The sequence below is a fragment of the Bombus pyrosoma genome, linkage group LG2, assembly GCF_014825855.1.
Source record: "Bombus pyrosoma isolate SC7728 linkage group LG2, ASM1482585v1, whole genome shotgun sequence".
NCBI lineage: Eukaryota > Metazoa > Arthropoda > Insecta > Hymenoptera > Apidae > Bombus > Bombus pyrosoma.
The window spans coordinates 7,125,790-7,152,453 of NC_057771.1; the positions used below are offsets into that span (position 1 = coordinate 7,125,790).

Consider the following 26,664-nt stretch of genomic DNA (forward strand, 5'->3'; position numbering starts at 1 on the left):
CGAGAACCACCACGTTATACCGCGTTATCACGAACCATTACGTAGGTAGTAATTGTTGCCCGTGAACGCTAATCTCCGCGTGGAGCAAACGTTCGTCTCTATAGACGGTTGCTCGTAAACGCGGCGCGTTTCCATCGGTCGACGATATTCGTGGCGTCTGACGTCGAGAAATCGAAAGTTTAGCGACTTCTCGCGCCTTTTTCAGCTCGGATATCGCGATACGGGGATTCGCGTTGAAACGGAAGGCGTCCCCCTACGCGAAGCCTCCACCTCCGCTCGTGGAGGACGTTAACAATGCCGGTTACCTACCTTCGGTCCGGCTTCGCCAGATAACAGCGAGATGTAGTAGGTGGAAAGGTGTAGGTAGTAGGTGACTAGACCGATTCTAAAGTTAGATAGTTCCGACAGTGGTCGAAACGCACGACCTGTACCCCTTAGATGGAATTTTATAACACGCTAGTACCGATAAATCCTCTTACGTAACAGGAACAAGGTTGATAATAAAATAAATGACCAATTACTACGTGTCACTACCATGAACAGGAAAAGCAAGTTCACGATGTCTCGATTAAGGACTATGTATATGCGTAAATTTTATTAATTTCTATCGTCGGATAAAAATACAAAATAGAGATAAATCGTAGCCACGTTCACGCCCGACTAAGTGCACGCAATTACTTTGTAACTTCCGTCCGAGCCATTTAGATGAAACGAAACGAATCTGGATTTCACGGAATAATAACTTCAATTTGTCGCAAATGTGTCATCTAATCTTATCGCGGGAGCTCCGAATCTAAAGATTCAAGTTAATCGTTACAATTTGTTATGTCGATGTACGATTTTCTTCGTTCGTTCACCACTGTCTACCACGATTGTTACCACGACGTTACGTCTTCTTACGTTAGTTTCTTTGCTCTTTTCTCGCAGGATATCCTTCCTGTCTCGCGCCGCTTCCTGTCTCCCTCGGCCCGGCCGCCAGACTCTCCGGCGAGAGAGTCTGGCAAAAGTGTGCGACAACCGCGTCGTGAATTACGATCGACCGACGAGATCCTCGGCATTGTCTCTTGGAAAGGGAAAAGTTTGTCTCTGGCACACGAACGATGAAAGTTCTCCGCTGCAAAGATATACGCTCGAGTACGATAACTTTTCTCCTCGGTCTCGTCTCGTTCTTTCGTTCATTGCTCTCCGCTCCCATTCACTGTCCGGCGTAAGATACATGGACGCTCTCACTGAATTCTCCGAGTAATCTGTTAACGCGTTACGGAGGTTCTGATCGTACGAGATCAAATTAATTATAAGTGGTAAACGGTGCATTAAAACGGCGGAAGAGGAGATTTCGTAATCACCATTCTGGAACGGACGGTTCCACGAAGAGGGATCCGGAGAATCGACCGTATCGTGGGAGAATCGTCTCTTTGTATCCTAATTTCGCGAGCGTGATCCCAACCAAGGTAATTACTATCCCAATGCAAAATTCCTATAACCTGTATGCAAATGTCACATAGCATTTCTACGGTATATGGCATATACCGTTTTACGCAATTATATATTTTTATAAATATACCTAGGGAAATCGAACTTGAACAAAAATTTGTTTCATCTCCTGAATATCGTAACGAGCATTTTACTTTGGCTATTTCGTACACTAAAATTCCTTGTAGAACCGTCTATATCGTTAATCGATAAAGCTATTTACCATGGGATTCTTTGATTTCTTAATCATAAAAATAAGAAGGGTCGTTCAAACTGATGGAGAAACTTCTAACGATGATGCTACCAGCGATGTTTCAATAAAAATAGGGTCAAACTACCCTATCGAGCTGATACTGTGCCGTACGAATAGCTCCTTTTATTTTGTTGCTCGATGCGTACCCTCGCTTGGAACTAGTCTAATAACGCTGAAGAAAAATACGATGAAAGATGAAACGAGATGTTTCGATGTATGAAAGCCGTGTACGAAGATGTCAAGACGGAGGGGTTCGCCAGGGCGAGAAAAAAGTCTCGTGATGGAGCTATAAACGCAGAAGGACGGTTCGATGATAGGCTGCCGCGGAGAAAATTCAAGGGTTTGCCGGCGTGGGCGGAGGTCTCGCGATCAATCGATCAAACGTCAAATATACGTCGGATCTACGAGTATGCTCCGGCTGAACCTCGGCTCCCGGGGCACGTCGTCCTTTGCCTCGGCAAATTAATGGGCTGGTCGACGGATCGAAAGGGGAAGCGTGAAATTCGCTTTGATTCTTCGGCCCTGTCTCCATTAACGTCTTAATTAAGTCAGCGACTGGGCGCTTCGCGATACGCCGATCGATACCCGGCAATCGTTACCCTTCCTCGAGATGGCCAACGCACGACGAACACGAAGCGAACACGAAGGGAGCACCAGGAGAGATCACGCTGAGGTATCGTGCGAACGAACCGAGCTTCGAAGGAAGCGACTCGTTTGATCGCGCGCGATTGCAAAAACGGTGTGTCTTCGTAGGAGGCGACTGCCTCTAAAAATAATATCGTCATCGGATATGGAGCGTAGGTGGTTGAAAAAACAGAAAGGAAGGGAGTTACGATGCCCTCGATGGTAAATGGTTCCCGTTTAGCCGAGCAAAGGGGATCGAGTACGAGAGTGTCACATCCTGCGCGAATTGAAAGCCGGAGGGCGTCTCTGTGACGGCTGGAAATCGAGGTCAAACCTCCAGAGGCAACTAAATTGAGCTCGATCTAATCTGGAAGGACCTTGCGCCTACTTTCCTCCTCTCTGTCGTTCGTCGGATAAAACAAGAAGCAAATTGGTTCCGATCGATTTGGGTGCATCCTGTGGAACATGTACAAAACCGACGCGGTATTCTGGTATTCTGAGCAAAGAGACCTTGAACTCTTCCTTCTTTAGAACGGTTTCTTAGCGCCGTAGAGATATAGAAAGAGATCGGCAGACATCGCTTAGATACGGTTTATCCTCGTCAACCGCTAACAGCTGGAACGATGGCCATGGCATCGTCGAGTCTTCCATTACCGTGTCTTTATTATGAAACGCAGTCTCGTTTGTCCCATTCATGCGACGCTCGTTCGCGCCAATGGCATCTCTCGGAATCGAGTTGCTCTCGATTCGTGTGCTCGCGACGACGCTACTACGATGAACGCTGTTCGTCGAGGACGATGAAAAATTAAGCGCGAAGGTCGTCGCTCGTGCACGCGCTCGGCTACCTTCGAAAGCTCGGCGAGCAATCTCACGACGTGCATGCCTGCCTCCGTATAAAGGCGACCTTTCCCTCTCTTTCTCCTTCTTTGTACACCTACAGTGGCTCGTGAAAGTGTTCGAACATTTATCACGGAAAATCTCTATGTATATATCGTGTTATATAAAACTAAGAATTATCACCTCGTTCGAAATCTTAGATCAAGGTAGATAGAGATTGTACGATCTTGGATAACCGATCATATTCGTCTTGTAACTCGTAAATACAAATTTACATATTCTTAGGTTATTACGCTGTATGCAAACTTATCTTGTGTATCTTGTAACGCAAAATTCTAACGGATCGATCGGTTCCCCTTCCGGTTCATACGTCGCATCTTGTATAAAGGTAAGATGATAATATGTCGAAGTTCCTACTTCAAGAAAAACTCTACATCTTTATTTATGTATATCCGTGACCTGGAGACTGCTATTGCGCAGAAATATTCTAAATAAGGAGCGATGCGTATTATCGTTCTCTTCAATATATACATTATGTTTTGGGTTGCAAGGTCTAGGAACAAAAGAACTAATAAACAGATTTCTATATATGTTGCCCGTAGCCTCTAGCCAAAGCTATAAGCTTTTAAACTTTTTTGGTAATGTCCTTTTGCTATAAATATATGAACGTGCTGCCTATCATTCCATTGTTTGGTAACACTAAGAGAGTAAGAATCTGAATCAGCATAAAGTTGTACATTATACTTATAATTATACCTTTAACTATTTCGATATACTTTTCTATTACAAATTCATCCACTCGTTCTTCGATCAGTCAACCTCGACCTCGACATAATATATTCCAATATTTATGCCATGGCTGTAATTGAAGCTTCAAGGTACGTATGTAGAGCAAGTGTATATTTCAGAAAGATGACGAAGCTTTGTACATTCGGTTGTTTATTTTCAATATTAACCCTTTGCACTGCGAATTTTATTTCGATTTCGTTACCAGCAGCTCCCAGTACTTTTAAGTGTTTTATTTAAAATTTACTTGAACTAAGAAATAAGACAATTTAAATAAATAAAGGAAGAAAGAAAGAAATTCACTTAAATACCAGCTTTATTCGCGCTATCGTTGTATTTTGTAATTTTTAAGTGTATGACATATCCTGAAAGAATTTCCAGGATGCAATCCTGGTTTTCCTTCGCACGTTTCACAAAAAAAGAGTGCGACTGAAAGAACGTCGAGTGGGACTCGACAAAGGAGCTGCTGAGATAAAAACTGACGTCGAGTCACACTCGACATAGCGGCGCAAGGGGTTAGCATATACAATTTCAGATTCAACAAGTATAGTTACAATAGCCGTGTCTCGTTACAGTGCTAATGAAATTTCAAAGCGTTTCGTTTTAACGTACGTAATATGTTCGTAAAAGCTTCTACAGAGGTTCGAGTACTTCTACGAACCGCTGTATCTCTGTGTGCTTCTTTCCGGAGTATACGAACGCACGTAACGTACGGTTGCTTCTCTGCCGAAGGAATCGGACGTTAAATCGTCGAAGCAACGTGCAACCGTGAGCACCACGCCTCGCCCATCTTGACGCAAGCCTGCTGCTTGTTTACGAGCTTCCAGCGGTGTGTATCGGGATCGATGAAAGCTCCAGTCTCGCAGCACCGGTTTTCTGCTCGCGCATTCGCAACGCTCGCGTTAATGCAGCATTGTTATGAAAGCTAACGCGACGCGTTTACTCGATTCTACCGAGGTAAGCACTAGAGTTCACTAGGTCCTTGGTGTTTTCCTAGCTTCGGCCAACGGAGCAAGGTCATTCGGTTCGCGTAGTCCTCTCGAATCGAGAAAATTGACCACGGCACAGAGAGCAAAGTTACAACTTATTCGACTAGGGAACGCTACTTGTAAAAGTCGAAACTCGTGGCTAAGTTGAAATCTTGAGAATCTTCGTTTACGTCACAGTGATTTTCAGCTGGACATTTGTAGAAGTTAGAAGATGAACACGATAAGTTGAGCGTTACATCGTTACACGTTGTCTGTCTAAGTCAGTTGTATCTCATCGATAAACGATAAAATATTTGACCTCGCCGTCGTAAAGATAAACTTTTTATTGTAAAACTAAATATCTTTTATCCGTTTAAAACTCCATAATCTTTATCTACCTTAATGAAAAGTTTCAAACGAGATAATAATCCTTAAAGGTGTTAATAATTTCCAGACAGTAACTGACTTTCTGTAAGTTTTTTAATAGTTACGAACGAGGCGTGCATAGCTAGACGTTGAAAAGCTAATTATAGAAGAACCGACGGCCATTTCTGACACTTCGAAAGATCGACTTTTCGTTCGTGCTGCGTTTGCAGCGAGGTCGATCGGAGGTAGCAGTCTGGTCCTGTTCGAAGATGGGATCGCGCGTGCTGGCAATATTTCAGCACTGCCGAGCACGAACCAGGCGGACAGATATTGCGCTTTGTACGAGATCGCGGGATTTAGTGAGCTTTTCGTTCCCCTGCGATCTACCGCCGAAGTAAATTTCTCGATAAGCGCGCATTAGCGATAGACAGATTCTTCGTCAGACCGATTCCCTCCTTTCTACTCGCTAATGTACCCTCCATCGACAAATTGTCGAGAAAACAGTTGCCTATTGCGATCCGAATTCTCAATCTCGCTTCTGCCTCGACGAGTAATACAACTTTCGATATCTCCAGTGAAACTTCGGAATAAAATTGAAATAACAGATCGTACGGATCGATCGTTTATAAACAATGAACATCAAATGAAAATTCCCAGTTCTACCAAAACTTTCGTCACGAGATGCGCAACTTCGTAATTACGTTCGATATTAAATTATATAATATATTAAGTGCTTTGTTTTAAAAAGTTACGATATATATATAAAACTAAAAAAAGATTAAAGCTGATTGCATACATATCGGAGCACACGTTCGTCCGCTTGCCTGGAGAAAGACAAATACGGACAAGGGTTGTTTTCGTTACCAGCCCTCCGATTGACGATCCAGCTTTTGTTCCGCGACTTTGCCATATCGCTATCATTCTGCTACACACGTCAAGCTCTCTAACATATTCGGAAGATTACGCGTACAAAACAGCAGAAGGAGACGGGTTACGGCGCACGCGCTACGCCAATTGCAGCGTACGCTTTCTAGAAGGAATCCTCGCTCGGTTCCCTTTTCGACGAGGGTCCTGGCTTGTAATTCCTTGCGTGGCTGAAGGGGTCGAAGGCACTCGAAGGCGAAAGAATCTCAACCCCTGCGCTTCTCGACAAAAGGACTCGCGTGACGCGGACCGTGGCTTTGCCGTTTCTCACCCCCGGCGTGTGCCACTCTTGGTGCACGAAGGGTGCCACTACGACCCTCCCTTCCTTCAGCCACTCGGCCGACCTTCCTCGAAATCAGAAGTATCGTCTTTCGCGGGCTAACGAGCAACGCGTGCTCGCAACATGCCGCTCGATCCTTTGTTCCGATAAAAATGTACACGTTCCGTGAAATTGTACGGGCGGCTCGTCGATCCAGGATCAACGATGCTATTCGTCTTTTCCCTCTTCTCGGTCGGACGTTCTTTTGCTTCTCTTTCTTCTTCGCATCGAGAGTTCGTTGTGATCGCGTTCTCATAACGTGGATCTGCTCGGTCCCCTCGTCGACTTGTTTATCCCCGTTCGATTGCATCCAGTTCTCCTACAGTCGTTTTCCGCGAGTACTTTGCATCCGAGAATACGAGGTCGTTTGAAAGCCTCGACATATCGAAGGCGAAGCGACCGACAAATAGACGCCTATTATCGCGCACCCTCTTCGATCCTCTGTACAGCGAATCTACCAATGTCGTCGAATTTTTCTTTAGCTTCCTTCTTCCTTTCCTTTTTGGCTGGATCGGACGATAGCGATGAACGAATGGTACGGAGAATTAAAATAAAATTTATTCGTGAAACGACAGGAGGGAGAAATTACGAGGAAAAAGAATCGTTGGATTTGATTGCTCGTTAACCCTTCTATGAATAAAACTGATCATTTATTAATTTATTTATTATTTCATTACGTGTAGATTAATACGCGTACGCGATATATTGTAGTTTGCGAATTATTAATTTATTCAATTATTAACGCGAGGTAATTTACAATTTTATATTCGTTCGTGTTGAATAAATTAGATTGATTATATGGCCGAATTATGTTAGCCGCGTAACAAACGTATTATTATTATATTACGTGTATTTTTTTTGCGCCGAAATCAGCTTCAAGTTTTAGTGAATTACGCGCGCGTTATAAACGTACGAGAAAAGTTATGCTTCTATTATTAATAATTGGTAACATGCATTTTCTCTCAAAGTCTAAAAAAAAGCTGGGTCCTGAATGGGTTGGGAAACAATTCTGGCTCGCGATAAAGCATTTAAAATTAAAATAACGTGACAAAAAACCGAAGTGGATTGCCTGGATAAATATAATGCTGATTGATCGATTAACGCACAGTGACTGACTTTCCTTTCTCCCGCTACAACCCCGATTGGGTTCGCAGGTCAAAAAGTGGCCATTGTTTATGTATGTCCCTCGTGCAACACGCTTCAACACGCCTCTTCAACGATGTATGAATTTTCAAGAAAAACTAACGCAAGGATACTGACGTTTATCGATATAATCGATGATCGACTGTTTGAATATAATACGGAATAATAAATATATAAGCAAATACGTTATACTTGTACTAAATATCTTGTAATTTCTACATACAATTCTCAGATTAGTTTCCATCAATGGTTCTATCAATGTGACCAATAACGTACTGTTCCTTAACACCATAACAAACTGTTCGTGTCTCGTTACAGTGTCGGTGAAACTCGATATATTCGTGAAAAGTTTGTAGAACTGTTGGAATAGCTTCGCGAGGTACTGTATATCGAACGATAAAATGTCAAACAACAAAACCTTAATAGAAACCTTTTAGTTTAACAACGACTTGAAGTCGATCGACTCGTTCAAAAGTTGACCAACGTAGACGCGGTTTTAATCGACTCGATCGTACGCTATCTTATTCAAGAATCGATTTACCGTCCGGACAGGCGTGTAACCTGGTACCGTGGAATCACGTGTAACCATGTTGTGGAAAACTTGTTTCGTTTACCGATAAAACGCGAGTGTAACGTAACGGGCCAATGAATTTATAATCGCGGGCCAGAACACGGAGACTGGAAAAGTTTGATGGATGAGTAGGAAGAAAGCGACTGCGTGCAGCCACGGCCATAGGGAAACTATTATTCCTCGCTGGTGGACTGGGGCAAGGGCTAAATGAAATCCACTCCGGTGGCTCCGCTAAATGGTACCCGGACTGATATTTGCATATTTATGCGTTTTATCCAGGCAGAATGGATAAACCGCTCCGAATGCTTCTTCCCGTCGTTGAGTTATAACGTGTCGGCTCTCACGGACACATGTCACGACTTTTCCCTCACGGCATTTTGGAAAACCTGCTCCTGTTTTCGCGCCAACATCTTGCTCACGGCAAAATTGCCAGTTCTGTGCCCGCTGGACATAGTTCAAGGTTGCATCAAGAATTCATCCTGCAGCGGTTCGCCATGGTATTTGAACATTTACGGAAACGTTCTATAAATATCGCGTGTGTTGTACGAAACATTCTTCGGACACAATGTACTCAGACCGTAAAATTGCCGTTATATTGACCCTTGAAACGAATCTGAAAATGTATACCCTCGTTAAATAAGAGTTGGACATCTACGGAGAATGAGATAAACTCGAGATATTATTAGCGAGTCGTGCGAAATCTTAAAAATTAAGGTGGATAGAAATTGTATGATCTTAGATGGACAAAGAATCCGCGCATTTAACGTTACGATAAAAATATTTTTCAGCGTTGTATACAACGTACATGATATACGCGTGGAAGTTGCCTATTCTGTTGGACTGTCCAAGTGTTTCGCGAGTCACTGTACTCTCCTAATCGTCAGGACTGCAACCTGTCGGAATTATTTCTATTATTCGTCCCTGAAATCCATTAAACGCTGTCTAATTGCAGTTTGCCCTGCAAATAGAGTGACAATAGCGAATGGCGCGGATAGTGAAAACTCGATCCTCGAGACATTGCAAATTGTTCTCTTTTTGGACATGGAACAACACGATGACGAATCACGTTGTGACGACTTTTAAGATAGCCGCTCGATTCTGATGGATTTTCTGCTATAAAAGGTGAGAAACGATTTCTAAGAAGAAATGGGATCGCCTCTCGAACGATCGAAGGACTGGTTGTTCGTCCTACGCAGAAAATATAGAAAGCTCAGTGTTCTGGAAATCGAAAAGAGCGACGACGAGAGTTCGTAGGTAGAAGAAAACACGAGGTTCTCGCATGGATGATCGCTATTGTCGGAGGATGGATCGATGAAAGAAGCAGTTCATTATGACATTTAACCGCGAAGGGAATATCTGACGAGAAGCTAATCGGGTCAATCAGTCCTTAATTAATGTTTAACGAGGAACACCGAAAAGTTCTTAGTTCGGGATCTTCGTTAGCAGCAGACGTATTTCGTCCCTCGTTAATGGGTTCGGAGTTATTCTCTCAATTTCAAATTATCTGAGCCCTTGAAACAGGATCCTTAAAGCTGAAAATAGAGGAAATAAAATTTCTTTATATACTTCATAATTATTTTACTATTTTAATTAACTGGCCAAGATCTTTCGATGAAAACGATACCGAACGTGACTGATGCTAAATCAAAATGAATTTTCAGCCTCCACGATGATCGCGATGGATGTCGTGCTTTTGGTTTTTCGGTACACAACGCGAGCATCGATTCTGTCGCAATTATCCCTTTTCGTAAAATTATCGCGTATTTTCGTACCTCGTATTCTACTATTCTTCGCTATTCTTCTATTGGGTTGGCAATCACTTAGTTGCCAACGCAATACTATTGTTTTATATCCAAATTTCTGATCGATCGATTGTTTGCTGGTAACGCTGTTCGTATGAAACGAGGAGCTCCGATCTTTCTCTCGTCGCGTTTTAAAATGTCTGACTCTCAGCTCCGATATAGTAGCATGAAAGCGATCGAATGGAGAAGAGGCAACAATCGGCAATACTTGGGACACCGCCTTGCATCTGTCGCTAATAATTTTCCCTCAACAAGGACGCGTATCAGACAAAAATTTCGAGAACGACGACGGTCGAGTGCTTGTCCAAGTTCGGAACTCTTGTAGCTCGATCGTTCGCCGAAAACGACAAAAAATTCGATTTCCCAAGTTTCCTTAGTGACGACCACTTTCGACGACTTGGCCGTGGAAAAGCAGTAATTAGGGAGAATCTCGGGGAAACGAAGTCAGCAAAAACTTGGCCGACACTCCGAAGCGAAAGATAATCTTTCTCGACGATCTTCCGTTAAACGGAAACAGACCGCGGAATTAATTAGATCGCGGCAACTCGAGGCGCAAAGCTAAAGGATCCAATGGCGATTTAAATACCGTTGGTGCTTATTACCGCGAGTCGATGATGAAAACGCGGCAAAAGTGTCCGTGAGATTACGACCGAAAGGGAAAACGAGAAAAACGTTGGTTCGCGATTGCGATCTATCCACGGGCATCGGTTCGTTCTTTCCGAATCGACGATCATCATTCATTAGCCGGGCAGCCTGTTGTTCTCCCACTCATAAATCTTCGAGTTCCCATCTATCACCGTGATAGATCCCCCTTGCGTCCCCGATGCACTCTCCACTCTAGACGGTACGCGTCCACTAATCGTTTTTCGACGAAGGTCTCGATACAAAAACGGCGAGAGGCGGTTCGCGGTAACGTAACATCGCAACCGTCGGAGAAACGATCTAATCGTCGTTGGAAAATTTACGGTCGTATCGCGTTTAGAGGTTCGAGGAAAGAAGAATCGCTGCTCGATCGGGTGATGATTTCGTCGTTCGCGGACGAAGCGAATCGAAGCATCGTCTTCTTAGAGTTTTTGGTAAACGAGCGATAGCGGAACTAATCGAGCTGGTTCCATAGGTTGGCCGAGGTATCGCCTCGGAATCGAAGGCACACTGGACGGTAGCTGGTTCGTAAATAGAGGAGAAAAACGGATAGTTTCGGCAAGGGCATCGATAACCGCCGTAGGGGTATCATTCCCATTGCTGGGAAACATCGCGAGAGGGTGGTGGCCGAGCGTGTGTACGTAAAGGAGAGAGACGGAGAAACAAGGCGGGGTGAAGAGACTGCAACACGAAGGGATGGGGCGAGAGACGGAGAGACGGAGAGACGAAGAAAGAGAAAGAGAAAGAGGGAGGTGAGAGCAAGTTAGCGAGAGCAAGCTAGCGAGAGCGGATAGAGCAGCGGTAGCGCGAGAGGCGATGGCGGGAGGGCAAAGGGCGGTTAGCACACTCGGTCGATCTCTCGTGGTTGCCAAGCGACGAACATCCACCACCAGGGTTCCCAACTACCCCTGGAACATCCTGAAAACCGGCTGGCTGCGCTGGCGCCACCTGGCTCGCCGGAATACGCGCCACCCCCGTCCCCGCCCGCGGGCTGACAGTCGCGCGATGCACTCCACGCTGGCTGGATCTCGCTTCGGAGCTGCCGGTCCTCCTATTCGCGCCGCCGATGCGCTTTTCGCCAGCGAAATCGCTCGTCTGGCCGCGAACCAGTCGCACGGACGCGAACCGCCGCATCCGCTACCCTTCGACCACCTCCCTCCTAGAGGATTCTTTCGGGAGGAGAGGACCATCACCGTCGTCGGCTGGCCGCCATCTTGCTAGTGCATCTTGCTGCGGGCAACCCCGAATAGTAGCGGCAACGCGCGTACAAACGTTCGCCGGGCACGAGAACACGGAACGGCACCGAACGTCGATCGGCAGCAGGGGATGGGGGAGCGGGCAGTTTCCGGTCTTGTTTTCGGCAACGGCCGGCACCGCTGGTGAGACGGTGCGATAACCCGCCGGCCAGGCCACGGGGTTTATCGTCGTTCGCGCTCTTACAGCCCAGGGGTCGTTGAACGTGGGGTAAGTGTCGGCAAGCAGCGACGTTCGCGTTCACCGGCACGTGCTTTCCCAGCGTTGCGCGATCGAGTGCCGTTGATCCTCCCGTCGTTTCCCAAACCTTCGCTACTTTCTCGCCTCTCCCTTTTCGCATTCTCGCACCGTTCCTCCGCCTCCTTTTATTCGCGCCCGCTCTCTCGTGACTTGTTTTGAACCAAGAGGGTGCACCGGCAACCCTCCCTCCTGGGCCACCCTTCCACACCCTACCCTCTCACGCTTTCGGTCTCCAGATTTATTTGTTTGGAAAGCGTCGCACTCGTTGTACGCAGTTACGAAGGAGAATGGCTGCACGGCCGAGGACGACGAACTTGCCGCGATCCCGCTTCGCTTATGGCTATTGTCGCGCACGTAACTTCCATCGGAATTCCTCGGTCGGGGAATTTCCGCTATTTCTCATCGACCTCGAAGATCATTGCCGCGAAATACCGCACGTGCGTCTCCCTTGGGAAACTTGAAATCGCGAAACCGCGTTCTCCTTTTCCATCGGACTCTCCAAGTAACTCTGAATAAGGGGATCGATGCGAAACTCGGAGAACTCGAGAAACTCCGCATTCCTCGCTGAAGACCAAGCTTGTCTCCATCTAACCGTCCATGTTATACGCGTTTGTTAGCTTCTTTCGCGGAATGTGGGCCACGATGTTGCACGAATACGTTTATCGGATCTGGCTGCGCGTTCAACGTGTATTAACGCGTTCGTAACGCGCCCCGATAGCGAGTAACGAGCTCTACATTTCTCCATTTAATGCTGCGACGCGTCGTCCGGTTACCAGTGTCCCACGAGTTCGCCCCGTTACGAGAGGGAAACGAATATTGCGCAGTACGAGCTTACCGCCAGCGGAGAATAGATTGCTCGTCGTCTCTACATCCCGACCGTTAGAGAAACGGCTATTTATAAATTTTGTGAATGGACGTCGTGCGATCTTGTCGACTCCCGATATTTGCCGACCTTCGACTTTCGACCTTGCCTCCCCTTTAACCTTTCGAAAGGCCAGATTCGATTATTTAGCGCTATTCTTCGCACCCCTGTGCTTCGCCACCACTCGTTACGTAGTTTCTATAGAAGTCGTTTCGCGGTCTACCGATGGCGTTCGATCCTCTAACATCTCACCGGTCGAAAAACCAATCCTTTTAACCGATATTGTCTCTTTTATCGTGGCAGTGATATATTGAAAGTGCTACATCTGACCCCATTTTGCGTTCTCCTGTCACTTTAATTTTCATGGTCCGCGATCTGGCATATAGGTATTATTACCTGGATGCTGTCGAACATGTTTGTGCAATTTCATCAACATGTTGTGTAGTTTGTGCGAACAAGAGTAGCTTGCAAGAGTTTTCCTGTACTCTGCACTGATATTTATAAATACGTGTATTAACAATGGATGGATGTTGTTAGAATACACGAACTAACGAGAAGCTAATAATAAAAAACGATGCTTACTATCTTTTCGCGGAATCAACGGATATGTACCGTATGAAATGTAAATTGTTTATTTACAGTCTTCTAAATAGCACAGCTTTTGAATATTATTCCTATAATTAATCGCGATTAACAGTTCATATAAACTATTAATCTCCACGATCATTCTTCGTCCTATTTCATTCGTCGCTCTTTCATTCACTCGTACGGACCTCCGTTTTCATAGACATCCATTAATCGTGTACGATTGCCTCGAATAAGAGCAGAAGCTAAAATTAATCTAAGGAATTTCACTCGATATACATTCCATGTATTTTTAACAACGTAGAAATATCCAAACGCTTAAGAACTTCAGCGTACATCGATACTCGCGTTGAATTAACAAAAATCATCTTTCGCGAACAGCCTCCAACCGGTTAACAAGTTAAAGAAGCATCAAGTCGGACTAGAAACGTTCTCTCGTCAAAGTTCCCAAAACTCGATCGCGAAACGAATCGAACTTTATTCTCGGTGGAGCGTCGGTTTATCAAAGATCATTGTGATCACGAGTTCGGAGTGCTTGGAGGCGACTCGGGACGAGGAAGCTTTCGAAAAGTCATGTGCATCTAACCGGAGGAACAGCCCGAAACGACGAGTTCCCTGAAGGGCTGATGCGCTCCCTCGAAGGAAAGTTGCCGGCGGTCCGAAACGAAAGGCGGCAGCCAGGGATAGGGTGGTACGTGTTATTCTTCCGCCCGCCCCCCTTTCGTAACGTCGCCGCCGACGATGCGGAGCTTCTTTTTTGCTTCGAACGTTCTTCCCTTCTGGTGTCACCCCTCGGCGTTCACACGACGTCGGCGATCGTTACACGTGTGTTACACTCGTCGTCGTATCAAGACTCTCTTCCTCCCTCTCTCTCCCTCTCTCTCTTACTCTCTCCCGTCTATCTTTGCGGCTCTTCACCGAGGGAACTTCCTCTTTATATACCTTGTGTACCTTGCATCCATTCCCGTACTGACACGACGCCTCTCTGTTTTATTTTTCTCTGGTTCGCCGGAAGCGGGCCGGTCCGTTTTCATCAGCGAAATCATTTTGATAGCCGACGCTGATCGAACGCGATGAACGCGGGAACCAGCTGGTAATTGTTTGATTGAACGATCGAGGGGATCGGACGGCACCGCTTGATCCTGTTTCGCGAGCAATTTTTATCGGTATATCGGTTCGAGGGGAAACGCGGACTCCCTGTCGAATTATATTAGGGTGCTGCGTAAGTTCTGTCCAGAGTACATTCACAAATTCGATTTCCAACCTTCGTCTATAATCGCCTGTGAGAATATTCGAACATTTATTGTAGAAACTTTTTATTATACTGTCGCCGTTATTATTCTCTCTCTCTCTCTCTCTTTCTCTTTCTCTCTCTTTGCTTTTCTCGAGATGTTGTCGTATTTATGGTAAATACGGGAATTTATCGTGAAGTTCATGGGTTCCCTCTTTCTATCGTTCGTTTGAAAAGATTGCCATTTGCGCAAAATTATCGTTTCTCGTACGATGATGTATGTCTATGATAGTATCTCCATTATGCGTAGGTTGTTACGTGGATTCTATTTTTATTGTTATTTAATATCATACCGTGTCTGTTGTGCAAAACTTTTTAAAGAGATTTCTGATAAGTCTATGACAAATATACCGCCGTTCGGTAGTATCTGAACGCTTGCTTATCTTTCATGGGACATAATTCAATAACCAATAATGAGTACATGAAAGTAATTTACGTACAGAGCAACGTCATCCTTGGTAGGCCGATCCTTTGGTATTTCGAGCCGCGTCGAGCGGTTACGCTATCGGTTGCTTCATTGTTTCCGTAATTATAGAGAATGATTTACATCTAGCACGATCGATACAACTGGGACGAACAACAAAACGCTTGGAACAATGCAACGCTGGCTGCTCTACGAGCGTAATGTTTTATACACGCCGGTAATTGCAACCCAGCCAGTGATGTTACGTACACGCAGCATATGTCATCATTATTGTTCTCCGGATATACACTACCGTTTGAAAGTATCCGAACATTTACCAACATGCATTTTAACTGAGAATTTCCGACCAAGTCGAGCTGCAGTGATTTCGTTCTTTATAATCGTCGTAGATACGTAGCTACGCCTTCGTTCGTATGTTAGGGCACTACCGAATATGAGATAAATTCTAACACTAATAGTCGTACACGTAGGACGCGAATGTTTATGCGTTTATAGGGAACTTAAAAATACGAAAATGTATAAAATACGGAAAATGTGCAAACAGCGATATTTAGATGGTAAATGCTAAAGGTAGTAATACACATATATAGTAAGCAGCGAAGCATATCACTGGTATATCTGTTAACAGGTAATTTAAATGTAGAGTCTTCTAACTTCATAGCAAGCTAGCAAGCGCTGTTTGTATTTGTTAATGGGTCATTAATATATGTATATATACACTTTGGTCATACGTAAATATATGTTCAATATAGTAGAAATATGTACTACGGATCAATTAGGTGATGGATTTAATTACGGAAAAAACCGAGCTTCGATTAATATTAATTAATTATCGAATATAAGAGGGGCCGTCGTTATTCGTAGGTTTCAATTAAATTCAGTTTTGTTGCTACAAATTGATTAAATTATTCGCATCCTTATGAAGTTTACACGTATAGTAAATCCTCGAATTTCACATTTTTCTGTACACTCCACTGCCCCTATATTTTACCCGACAACCTTTTCGATTCACGTTCGTCAAAAATATTTCCCCGAGTTATTCTATAAAAATGCATGAATTTAATTCCGCTGCGATCCTCGAATTTTCGTATTTCAATCTTGTTTCCGTTTTGACAAACAAGATAGATTTATACAATACGTGTGGAAGATTTAACGCATTAAAACGAGAAATCGCGAATGCATAGCGGCAAGAATTTTTTATTATTTTATTCGATCTCCTGAGGTACTTTTCCACGTTGGAAAAATACAATTAGACCCGTTCGTCGTTTCATTCTTCAGACTTTCAGAAAGGCAACGAAAGCCGGTCTTTACGCTTTTCCAGCGTTACTCACAAACCGCTGCTGCCGGGATATTCAAAGAACGTAGCTGTGGAACCCTTCTCTAGTAGAATAGAAATTTGGGGATTCGAGGGTCGAGCCATCTGAGAAGACGCGTGGCGCCGAGAAATTCGTTTATTCCGCGTCCGTGCATACACATGACCAAGAAGCTTGGCTCCGGCGAGATTGACTCCGAGTCGAGATACCAGAAGCTCCGTCGTAGCCGTTCTTTCGACTTCGACTCTCGCTTTTCCGTGATCTGCATATTTTGTCTCTTACCAGTGTCTCGTCCGGTATTTCGCGAAGCTCTCTCGTCCTAACGAGATTTTTCTTATTCCCATCATGGCGGGGATAAAAACTCGTGACATCTGGAGATATCGACGTACCAAATGATAGATTTTTCTAGTCGTGCCGCGACTACTCCTTCCTCCATTTCAACGGATGTTCGAGACTTGAATTTCCAAGTTAGAAACCCGTCTGTTTATCAGGGTACCGATCATAGCTGGGATCGTAGTCGACATTACGTGGAAATATTCGTACGTGTTACGAATATACGCGATAGAAATTTTGTTAAAACCCGCCCGTACATCATAAAAATTGATATACGCTTCATTAGCATTATGGATAACTATCGGTAACGGGACACTGATGCCATACGAGGGTCAACCTACCGACGCACGATGCACAAAAAGTGTTCGTACAACGTTGTATTTATTATAGCTAGCCTACGGTTATTTATGTAAATTCATATTTTTATAGACTTAATTTAAAAAAAAAAAAATGGGACTTGAATAAGAAATCGCCTCTATTTAATATCGTAAAGAATACTATACTTTATTCGTGTATTTTTACATCTTCAAGTTACACAAATAAATGTAGAAAAATTCCTACTCGTAATTATGATCAGTCGTGTTTAGAACGTTAGTTTCTGAATATTTTTAGAACGCGTTACTTTCATGTAATCCGTTGTTATGTAAAGTTAATCTGTTGTTGCGCAACGGGATTATTCGATTTTTAAACGGCTAAGAATCCAACATTTTCTCGAGCGATCGCACGGAGGAGGAACGCTGGTCGGGGGTTAGAGAGTCGGAGGTACACGGTCGCGACCAGGAGAATGTCATGGTCGTACTTTAACTCCTGGCCGTCCTTCGGAGTTCCTCCCCTTCGTAGTCGGATATGGTTCCATAGGTAACCTTGGATTTTTTTAATTATCATTGAATCACCGTTAAACACGACACTGTTAGGTGACTCTGAAATTAAGGTACAGCCACTTAAAAGCAAACCCGTAAAGCGACGCCCACGCAGCGGGTACCTGCTATATGCACTTACGCGCGTGCAGGGGCGGATCGAGCGATGTTCGTTCGAAATTTAAAGTCGACGTTTCTCTCTTTTGTCTGTGAACGTCGCGTCGTTCCAATACCCTTTAAACACTCGAAGCATCGAGGTGAAAAAACTGCTCTCTTTCTAAAGATATACTCTCTAAATAGAAAGCCTGGAGGGAAAAATCAAAAGGCTTCGGTCCTCGCGTCGGCTCCATTTACCTTTCATGGGCGTTTATCCCCTTCCTCTTCTTCTTCTTCTTCTTCTTCTCCTCCTTCTTCTCCTTCTTCTTCGAATGGGTTCAAACTTCCGATAGTCGGTTCAATGGCGAACACGTCGAGCGCTAATTGTTGCCCCCAGCGTCACGAAAGTCGCCGGTATTTCGCGTGCCGCTTCTCCATCCTCTTCGGTCGATTGGAAGGAAGAAAAGGTCGATCGACTCGTCGTCTGGCGGAGAGGAGATACGGCCCTGAATGCGCTGCACACAGGGTGGCCAGACAGAAAAATGGCAAAAGCACTCCCCACCGATGACTGCCACGAATAAGGGCCACATAAAGACGGGTCGTAAAACTATGATTTACGGCTTGTCATTGATGCGTTTGCTGTCCGTCCATCCGTACGATCCTTCTCCCTCGGTTCATCATCGTCTCCCTTCGTGTTCCCTCTTATTATTTTTCTTGTATCTCGTCGTTCCTTTTGTTCCTCGTCTGCGTCTCCTGCAAGAGGATAGCCCGTTCGAGAGGCGATAATCGATTAGCCGGTTGGAAAAAGCGGTAGCGTATCAGTATCGTTCTGACTAGCGTACGATATATGTAATAAAATATCACTAGAGGAGGGGAAAAAAATGAAAGGGAAAAGCTGTATTGTGGGAAAGGAGGAATTATCGTAGCAACGTGTCGCCTTTGTATAGTCTTCTTAAAATATACACCGGGGTTCATAAGTCACGAACCATTTATTAATCTTAAACGTAACTCTTGTTTAAATAGATCAAATCTTCCATTTCTTTCTTTTTCTTTCTTCTTCCCTTTTTCTTTTTTTTTTTCAGGAAAGCGGTTTTAACATTCGACGCGTTGTCAATCGATCTCGTATTAGCAAAATCGCCATTAAGCGCTTGAAAACGTCATTGTAAATCAGAGTAACAATTTAAATGTCCCAATGACTTGTGAACAATAGCGTAGATCAAGACGTTCGTTCCTTCCTCTTTGTACTCGCATCTCTTATTCCCCGTAATAATTCTTCCAGAAACAAATCGTCATATTTTACATTTGTCTTATTGCAAACCATATCAACGTAATTATTAACCCTGAGGATCACGTGACATTAGCAAGAAACGAAGCGGATTTACGTCCCCCTCTTAGGTCTTCGTTCTTTTTCGTACCGTTGGTTGGCCGCAGCCTCGGCACTTTCGAGTGGGGGAGAGCCAGGAGACTGGAAGAAGAAAATCCCTTCGTCAGTGGAATATTAACGCCTAAGGATGAGTGTTTTTCTGGTCGGGCGCGAAGGATGCGACCTTGCGGCGTTTCCACTTCGTCTTGGCTTCGTTGGCTATTGTCCTCGAAGCGTAAGCATTGTGTATACGATGCGGTCAGTGGGTTATTTAAAGTTTTAACGCAGCCCAGCCTGCCGGCAACATGCTTACGTTTAATGGCGTCTGCGGTTTCCCATCAAACTTCTCCCCCGTACCACCTGACATATTGCGCTCGCTCTCTTCCAATTCGCAAACACCGTTCTGTCGCCTGTCTTGGAACTTCACCGTTCTTACGAAAATTTGTCGTCGTTTGAACGGAAGAAAACGGCGATCGCTAAATCCTAAAGACATTCTTCGACGAATTAAACGATCAAAAAATATTAACTGTTAAATGTTCCGATTATAAATAACCGTGATAAACGATGAACGTTTGTTTGGTTATTGATAACCAGTATCAGCGCCGGAAACCGCATTTGTTTACCGCGATAATCATGATCGATGAGGGAATATTTTTCGATCTCCATTATCGATGATAACATCTTTTTCTTTCGTTTACGATAATTCCGTGGTCGATAACGATTATCGGAAACCAACAAAATGTTGATCATTTATTACGGTTATTCCGTATCAATGTCATTTAAACCTGGCCACTAATTCTTCTACTGTAATCTTTTTAATTAATATCATAATGTAACTTTGGAAGAATTGCAAGGTGCTAAACTGATACTCGTGAAATAACCACGCGAGAAATTGGCAAATCGAATAATAGCAGTCGCGTGGAACGATCGGTTGTTAATCTTGTTCGCGGGAGGTTGACGATGATACACGCAACGGCTATACCTGGACGTTTATGCTTGTTGGAAAGTTCGAAGTGAAAGTGGCCGAGCCGCGTTGCTCGTTAGCGCGTAAGTTATTAGCTGACCGATAGTTAACCCCCGAGATCGAAGGTCGAATTGTAAAACGGCCAGCCGCGTTATCGCATCGACGCCGAAGAAACGCGTGAAAACGCGCGAGCAACGCGAACGCCCATCCTTTCTGCGTAATCGATTCGACGCGTGTATCCCGTCGAATCTCTTTAATAAAGAATTCTGCCGAGCTTCGCAAGATTCTTCGTCGAGGATCGAGGAAATGAAATTTCCGTAAAAATGTTACGTAGTCGACCGAGCGAACGAGCGGAGTATCAACGGCCACGGATCGCGAGATATAAAAGGCTTTTACGATGTTTAAAAAATCGTCGCGGCATCTCGGCGCCGTTTCTTTATTTCTATCGCAGTAATCTTATCCGCCTTTACCGTTACTCGATGTAGTCATAAAGAACGGACCCTCGCCGTTTTAATTTCTTCATCTGCTTTTTCCTTATTTCTACCTGCCTCTCTTGCTGCTTCCTTGAGATGTCTCTTCGATTAAACGGGCGGCATGGTGATTTCGCGATATCCCACGGTAACGGCGCAATCGGGTCGATTAATGCTGGAAAAGAAGCAAAAAGAAAAACTGGTCGCAGTAAAGAACGAGGTAGTGAACTCGAGCCTTTTTTTTTCTCTGTTTCAGATGTGAACCTGTGAAGGTGGAATCCTCGAGAAGCGCGAGGTCCTCGCAATGGACGCGGGACCGAAGCAACAGCAACAACAGCAGCAGTCGCAACAGCAGCAACAACAACCGCAACAGCAGCAGCAGCAACAGCAAAATTCGTCAGCTGCTGGCACGGGACAAACGTCGAGCCAGGCCACGAGTCCGCAAGGCGGCCAGGCTCAAGGCCAAGCTCAAGGTCAACAGAATCAAGATGCGGCTGCAGTCGCAGCTGCCACTGCGGAGGCCGGTCCGGTGGAGGAGGGAGTGCTTCTCGCCAGGGTGCACGTCCCGGAACTTTACGTCAGCAAGTGTCTTCAGTTCCCGAGGGATCAGCTCGTCTGGGACGTGAAGCAGCAATGCCTGGCATCCTTGCCCAAGGTAAGACGATATTCTCTGCCTCCGCGTTGTCCGATTCTCTCTTCCGAGTGACTGACTACCTCTATCTACGCGAGAATCCATTAGCGAAGATCCTTGAAGACGAACTGGAAGAGTCGGGACCCCGACGGATATCGTGTAGCTTTCTGCGATTCGTTCGCGTCGATCGGTCAATTAACGGTCTCAAATTGCATTATCCTCGCCACTCATGGCGCCATGGCATTAATCGCGAGTCATCAGGAGCCGTTGGCGTTCCGTTAAAAATCATAATCGTCCTTGTACTTGTCGATGATCGCGGGGTTGAACGCGTTTACCATCCATTACCGTCGATCTCTATCGAGCGCGGCTCGTTGCATCGTACGGCGTTGAATCGTCGGTTGTACGTGAGATCGCGAGCTCCCCCGCTCTATCAAGAACTCGGTGTCGGGTGGTTTTTCTTGAAAAAAAAAAAGAAAAAAAAAGAAATAAAGAAGAAAAGAAAAGAAAGTACGCACTGCGTTACGGACCGCAGACTGCTACTTTGTATGTTGATCTCGGTAAATTGCAGGGGACTCTCGAACGGTCGCGTCGTGGTGTATTCGAGCGAGAGTTCTTCGGGCAAGACTGGACCGGGCTTCCTGACTCTTCTCTCTCTTTTTTCATTGGTAGTCGTAGCCGGAGCCCTCGGAAAGTCACGAAGCACACGCAGGATTAAGAGATCTCGAGGGGATCGCTACCGTGCGCCCCTCGAACGTCTCACTTTATTTATCGAGATTATTCGTTGCTCGGGAACGAGTAACGATGCACCGGCCGGGCAAATGCAAATCGGCGCCGTACCTGCGCTGTGTTTCGCGGCGATGTCCGGCTCCGAAGAATTTCGCGATCGCACAAAAGAGGTACTACATAAGTTACTAGCCGCACCGCCACTGACAAGAAACAGACACGAACACGTGCCGCTACTCCTAAACAAAATAGGAGCTAGAAAATACCGATCTCTGTGTGGCTTCTTCTGCTTCGTGTGTCAAACCATCACGCTCTTTCATACCGTGTCTCTTCCCCCGCCACCTTCTCTTCTCTCCTTGCATTCTGTCCATTTTTCTAGCCGTGTTTTTCCCTCGGCCGTCTCCTCGTACGTCGCGCAAGGAATTTTCACACGTGTAGTCTCTCTATCCTGCCTTCCGCGACGGAGGCGCGGCGTGACAACTCCCATCTTTACGCGACTCTCGTTATGCGACTTCCATCTTTCACCTATCCTCGGAAAACTTGTCTCTCTTTGTTTGTCTTTTCGTTTCTCTCTCCCTCGTTGCGAACGTTCGCTGCATAAAGTCGCAGTTCCAGACCAAGACAATTGGTTCGTCGATGTGTAAAACTGTACGCGTTAAAGTTACTCGTCGAGACCCACCTTCGACTAACGTTCCAACTTTGTCCGCTTAACGAATCTCTTGCCACCCCCTGGACATCCTGTGCTCGATCTTCCGCTTCGGACCAGCCCATAGCAGACCTTGTATCTCGGAACGAGTTCGATGACGAATATTCGTAAGACGAAAATAAGGGGCGAGGGGAATGTGTTCGTATTATTCGTACGGGAATAAACGCGTACTCCCATAGCGAACGTACGTATCGCTGCAATGGATACGTTCACCTGCATTCCACGCGGAGTTTCGCTTTTATTGATAATTGGCTATCTTGTTAATGGACCAATGCTCGACTCGATCGGCCACCGTCTATTACCTTCGCTTCTCGCGACGTACCAAGGGAGAAAATGTACCGTTTGCGAGCGTAGCGTATTGTTCGAATTTTTCAGGCCGATCTATCCGTGGACTTATGGAGCGCGGTGGAAACGTTAATAGTCATCGAACGTGTTCCGAACGATTCTCGCGGCAGGGCCACACGAATATATACACGTACACGTACCACAGATATACTGTGCGCATTGTACTTTCAAGATACACGCAATCGATACACGAATAATATACATATATGTATATCATGTATGGGAGTAAAATATAATACGTATATTATATTTTATGACAGGTGCTTTATTATTAAATATACAAATATATATATATATATATATATATATATATATATATTATATATATAAGGTGTCCCAGATATCCTTGATCAAACTCCTTCAGTACATTCTGTCAACGTGAGTAAGAAAAAGAAAATGATATAAACGTAAATCGTAAGTAATAATCATAGAAGATAGGTCAACACAGAAAAAGGTCGAAGAAAGCTTCTTAAGACAATAAATTTGATCCCTTACCACTGTGAAAATTCTCTACGTATTATCAGAAATGATAAATTTTTTGGAATACCGTTACACACCCACCTAATGATCACACTGATTACAAAACAATGCATTTATATCTATAATTTCTTTTCTACTTGTACTTGTACAGAACGTACTAATGGCGTTTGTCTGGGAAAACTTGGAACGCCGTGTATTTTACATTTTATATGTAAATAAAGATGGATATATATATATATATATGTAAGTATGTATGTACGTACGTATGTATGTATGTAAGTATGTATATATATAGTTATAACTAATTAGTAATTATGCACAGCGACACGCGAGTGTCCATCGATTAATCGTGTATATTTTTCTGACCTGTGGCGTTGTTGTTGTTGTTGTTGTTTTTGCTTTTGCCTCACTTGCACGGGGCGTGCGAATACACTACACCCGCCACCACCGAACCACCACCGAACCACCACCAACCACCACTTCACCTGTGCTATCGTCTTGTTGGGGCCCGCCTCTTCGAACGCACCCCCGTACGCGAATCGACCGACAATATCGAAAATATACAAAAATCGCGCCCTCGGGCCCGACCTTCACCCTCCACCTCCGGTGTGTTGCGTCGCGGATATACCACCGCTTCTCCACCCCTTTCGAGCGCCTCGCAGGTGGCCACTTGGTACAGGGTACGTCTTCACTATTACTAATAGCATGCATCCAACCCCCTATGCAACTACTTATACCAAACACCCCGATAAAACCCGCCGCCTCTTCTTTATACCGATTTGTCGTCCCGTTTCTTCTTTCGTTGTTTCAGTGTTCTCCGCCGTGGTGAAAAAAAAAGAGAAATAAAGAAAGAAAAGAACGAACAGAAAGAGAAGAGAACCTTTTACATTCAGACTTTCGTGCATGGCGAAACGAAACACGGTTCGACGAACTATCCCCGTTAGGTTTGGCGTGTTCCTCGGAACTCTACGTTTTAAAAGCTTATTGTAAATTTTACGGAGTCGATTTATATTTCCGGCTATCCTCTCGAGAGGGAACGAAAAAAACGGCAAGAAAGACGAGGAAAGTTTACAGATGCATACGTAAGTGCATCTTTTGTCTCTGTGCTCCGCCTTTGAAACTCAGTCTCGCGTTCTACAAAATTCGGCGGTTCGTGAAAAGCTAATTTATAAAGCTCATGGCATTTGCATATCTGTCTGCTGTTTCTGTAGAAAGCGAAGTAGTCAAATTTCTTGGGGTCAATTTTCACGTTAAGGACTGTTCGGCAAAAAGAATTTATCGTCAATGGAAATATTTTAACGATTTTGCAACGCGACCCTGTGATAGTTCTCGGCACCCTGACTCCGGTTTCAGAGAGGAAACGTGGCATCGCGTCACTTGCCACCCCAGGTCTCGTTAACGTAGGATCACCCTTCGTTGTACGCGACTTTTCTCTCGTTCCTTTGCGTCGCGAGCTCGCTGCGCGCACCGACCAGACGAAGAAGAACGATGCTTGGAAGAGCAGGCAAGGGGTGGAGGGTAGTCTCGAGATAGTCTCGGGCTCGATTCGCTTTTCGCTACCTTTCCTTCTTCGATCGTCACGTATAGAAGATCCGAGGGGAAGTTTCGTCGAGTCAAAATTCGTCGATTCGATGGAAAAGCGAATTCGCTGTATTTTCGTTCGCAAGACTCTCATTGGGAGAACTTTTATTTGAAAAACCTTTATTCGATAGACATCCTTCGATACCGCGGCGTATCGTACAGTATAAACGTATTGGCTGATTAAAGGATCGAGAAACGTTTGCAAACAGACGTGTAACGTGTAGAGCAAAATGCACGAAGAGAGAGATACGTGTCGTTTTACGACGAGAGGAACGCGCGAGCTACGCGATCGATCGATTCGCGAGGAACGAGGACGAACGCTTTAATTAACCGTGGAGACCCGCTCGAATCGATGATTCCGTCCTTACGACGCGCGACCGTAGACCACGAGCTAGAGTTATTTCGAGCTCGATTTGCATGTACTTATAGCAGCTCCTGCCTTTCAGCGCTAAAGTATCATAGAATGTAAGTGCATGTATCGGTTAAGCGTACATAGCTCTTTACTGTTACTGACCCGTGGTTCACGTTCAAGGATGATGCGATACAGTCTCAAGGTCGTGCATTTGTACCTACGCAGTTTCCTTTCAGCGGGCTTATCGTCCACTTACCGTCGACTTGTTGTCGCTACGACTGTTTCTTCGAGATCCCTGACGTAATTTGGACCTCGGAGAATTTGGACGCGTCATTTGGGGCGAACCTCTTTGTTTCGAGATAACGAAAACGAATGAACGATAACGTAACTTGCTTTCGAACGCTCTTCGACTTCCTTTAACTCCGTGGAAAGTATGCAACGGTCGATAAGCTCGAAGGAAGCGACTCATCGTGATTTTTCTGGGAAAAAATGTCGATTTCGTAGTACGGTTGACCGGCAAGAAGATTTCGTGCTTCGTCGAAAGCATGACGCCACGCTGGACGATGACTTTCGTTTTCACCTAAGCGTCTCGGAGGAGATCGTTCGGCTCACGGATCGTGTGTCGCGCGACGAATCGATCTCTGCCTCGGCAATTTGCGATTTTCCGACAGAGATCGACGACTAGATCCGTTTGCTGGCGTATCCAGATAGTTGCACGGAGCTTTCTTTATCCGAGACGCAGGCGTTACGCGAGATTGCGCAACGCGAGTCGAGTTCTCGCGAGGGAAAGCGGCACGCCGCTTGTCTTCGAGGATTAAATATCAAAAGTCATCGAACGTTATAGAGAAACGAAGCTTATCGGATCCGATTTGTCTCCCTCGAATCCTCGCCGCGACGGAAACGATTTTCGCGAGCGTACGACGTATCATTGCGGTGTTTCTCGCGTGTTTTCGCGTTTGATCTAATCTGCTCTCGAATGAGGTCACCTTGCGACCATCGCGTTGCATCATTCGTATGTTTGTCCTACGCTTATCGACGAAATAATCCAGTGCGAAGAAAGAAAGAAATTGCAATTCACGACTGCAC

General features: G+C 45.1%; 1 protein-coding gene across 12 annotated transcripts in view; it reads left to right on the forward strand.

The window, feature by feature from the left end:
* Positions 1 to 26,664, forward strand: part of LOC122577702 (SH3 and multiple ankyrin repeat domains protein 3) — a 176,233-nt gene that overhangs the window by 106,621 nt on the left and 42,948 nt on the right. For 9 of the 12 annotated variants that reach the window (XM_043749183.1, XM_043749182.1, XM_043749191.1 and 6 more), the window contains 2 exons: positions 21,017 to 21,415; positions 24,308 to 24,325. In XM_043749183.1, the coding sequence (XP_043605118.1) occupies positions 21,065 to 21,415; positions 24,308 to 24,325 (369 nt within the window). In that variant the 5' untranslated portion in view covers positions 21,017 to 21,064. Of the gene's footprint in view, positions 1 to 11,728; positions 12,173 to 21,016; positions 21,416 to 24,307; positions 24,326 to 26,664 lie in introns of those variants that run through there. The other 3 variants (XM_043749190.1, XM_043749195.1, XM_043749188.1) reach the window with 2 other exon arrangements.